This window comes from Fragaria vesca, linkage group LG2 (assembly GCF_000184155.1).
Source record: "Fragaria vesca subsp. vesca linkage group LG2, FraVesHawaii_1.0, whole genome shotgun sequence".
In the NCBI taxonomy this organism is placed as follows: Eukaryota; Viridiplantae; Streptophyta; class Magnoliopsida; order Rosales; family Rosaceae; genus Fragaria; species Fragaria vesca.
In genome coordinates this window covers 6,492,166-6,494,780 of record NC_020492.1, presented here as the reverse complement: position 1 = coordinate 6,494,780, position 2,615 = coordinate 6,492,166, and the positions used below count along the sequence as shown (strand labels likewise).

Sequence of the window (2,615 nt, the reverse complement as noted above, 5' to 3'; positions counted from 1 at the left end):
GGGGGGGGGCGGGCGGCGGCGGTGTGGATGCTAAACCTATTAATTATGTCCCGTCATCTTCTTCAACACAACATCCTGCATATTCTGGCAATGAACTCATGGCAATATTTGCACGCTTCGGACCATGCAGCCAATCATGACTTACAAAACCGTAAGGTTATTTATCCATGACATTGAACACAAACACATATATAAACAGAATATATCTAAAAAACTTGTTAGCTAGTAACAACACATCGTATTAGATAGTCAAATATATAACATAATGTATCTAAAAATATTGAGTACCCAAAAGCTTCCTATGACTAAGGACTAATCCGTTTAGGGCAGGGACACTACCAACGCATTGCAGCTCCTTCTCTAGCTATTTTTACCGAATGGTAAATGACAATAAAACGCAGAACGTTTTGGTTTCACAGTTTGAATATGCTTGTTGTGGCACTCAAAGGATTATATATGTAAGAAGATGGGGATTCCATGTAGCAGTCAGAAGCTTTTTCGTGAAGGGCAGTTGCTTGATCATGAGGCCGTATCGCTAAAGACATTCAACAACAAGATGGAAGCTGAATCTAGTGTTATTTATGTGACTTTCGGGGATGGAGATGATGATCAAGTCCACGAAGCTGAACATATAAGCTTCATATTTGAATTTGAGAGAGAAGATATGATGCGGCTTGAATTCAAGGTCAGCATATCTGATGAAAGCAGCAATCCTCTAGTCTCTTTGTTCAAAATCAAGTTGAGATCATTGTGCACAATTTTGGATCTCAAGGCAGCAATCCAGAGCTTAACCAACTGTCGAATTTGTAACCAAAAGCTATGCTGCGATGATCTAATTCTGAAAGATTGGGAAACATTGGTGACCTGCAACATTACAAAGTGGTACATTGAAGGCCGCTTTCAGCTGACACCCATTTGGGACACTGACAAGATATTTTCTGCAGACAAAACCCTTTATGAAGTTTTGGATAGCATGCCAGAAAAGAGGCTGGAAAGCATCGGCAGCCAGGTTTCTTCTGGCATAGTGTTTTACTTGATCCATACACAATGCTTGCTCAGGTTGAAATTAACCTTAAACAGTGTGGTGCAGATAAATGTAACAGGGCCGAATGGCGCAACCACTAAGGTGCATGTGAACCCTTCTTACACATTCAAGGATTTAAAGGAGAAGATTGAACTGAATTGTGGAATCCCATATGGTGTACAAAGACTTACTGAAGATGGTGCTGAACTTAATGATGATCTGACTATAAGGTTATATGAGGAATATTACGGCAGTCTGTGGAAATTAAGGTGGAACTTTTGTGGTACTTCCTGGTCATTCTTCTACCCATCGTACACGGATTGCAGCAGGATTGGCTAGCTTGTCAGATTTGGTACCGTATCTGTGGCTCATTTTGTGTTACAGTTTAAACTATCTAATGTTCATGTCAGTCTGGTTGATTAGGGTTTTCAAGGTTTGTATTAGATTGATTTGATTTAGGTATATCAGGTTAGAGCTAGCTTTCTAGTTTTCTTCTGTTTACGGATTCTTCTCCAATTTTAATTTTAATCCAAAATGATTCCATTCTGTCTACTTGTTTTATAGTTGCCTATTCCATTCTGAATCTTTCACATTACTTCCATCTCAGGTTCTGCAGCATCACAAGTAGTTCTAGAATTTCAGGAAAATAAATGGATTCTTTCATTCATTCATTTTCCTATCCTAGTATATAATAGCTTGGATTTCAGTCTTTCAAGTATGTGTATGCTCTGTATATCGCTAATGAGAATTTTTTTCTTTTTTTTACTGAATACTATTCCTTCCTACTAAATGCCAATAATTCCGTACAAATGTTACAATTACGTACACCATGAATCTTTTTACCATTTACTTAAACAGACTAGAAAGTAAAACTCTTAATCTTGTACAGTTGCATTATACATTGAAAAATGAAAAATCTCACAAAAATTTTCAAAAAGTACAGTCTGGTATTATGAGGTATTATGAATGGTTTAAGAAGTCATTGTATAGTTATGAGTGAGAAGATGCTCCACTATCTGTCATGAGAAAGTGAATTTGCCTCGCAAGAACAGAACCTGCAATTTGGACATGGCACATAAGATAAGAATGTGTCCTTCATAGTGTGCATGTGTGTGTCTTAAGTTTAGTATTTTAAAGATTTCCAGGCTTCTCCATAACTATGCAAGTATTTGTTACGGTACTATGATGGGGTGGGCAGGATCAAGTCTTAGGTTCTAACCTGATTAAACAATGGAGTGATAGAGAAAGAGAGAGATAATTCACCTCCCCTTGAAGCAAAGAAGGTAAGACAATCAGTTGATACAAGACCATTAATATCCTCCAGTAGCTTTGCTTCTTTAATGCCTGACCATATGAGTGGAGGCAGCGCCAATAGAAGTACTGTGAGAACATCACCTGTAGATGGATGCATCCCTATGCAGCCACCTTGATAGAAATAACACAAGCTAGTAGGATCTGTTTTACAAGAGGGAACCAGCAAATCAACTCCTTGTTCATTGCCATCAGTTGTTACAATTCCTGACACCACTGTTACAGAATTATCACCATTGGACTTCAAGAGTTTAACATCAGTTGGCGTACAGCACGTTCC

General features: G+C 38.2%; 2 protein-coding genes across 2 annotated transcripts in view; both read right to left on the bottom strand.

Annotated features, from left to right (window-relative positions):
• The window catches only part of LOC101295185 (long-chain-alcohol oxidase FAO2-like), a 32,193-nt gene that overhangs the window by 6,044 nt on the left and 23,534 nt on the right, over positions 1–2,615 (bottom strand). The window lies entirely within an intron of this gene.
• LOC101295961 (glutathione gamma-glutamylcysteinyltransferase 1-like) lies at positions 1,945–2,444 on the bottom strand. The gene is made up of 2 exons (XM_004289925.1): positions 2,288–2,444; positions 1,945–2,079 (listed from the first exon to the last, which is right to left on the bottom strand). The coding sequence occupies exons 1-2, from the start codon at positions 2,433–2,435 to the stop codon at positions 2,015–2,017; spliced, it is 213 nt and encodes a 70-aa protein (XP_004289973.1). The 5' UTR covers positions 2,436–2,444; the 3' UTR covers positions 1,945–2,014.

Excerpts from the sequence above, each read along its gene's own strand:
- LOC101295961 (XM_004289925.1), bottom strand. The coding sequence starts at position 2,435 with ATGCATCCATCTACAGGTGATGTTCTCACAGTACTTCTATTGGCGCTG. Across the intron at positions 2,080-2,287 it reads CTTCTTTGCTTCAAGGGGAG|GTTCTGTTCTTGCGAGGCAA; the intron begins GTGAATTATCTC and ends TCCAAATTGCAG.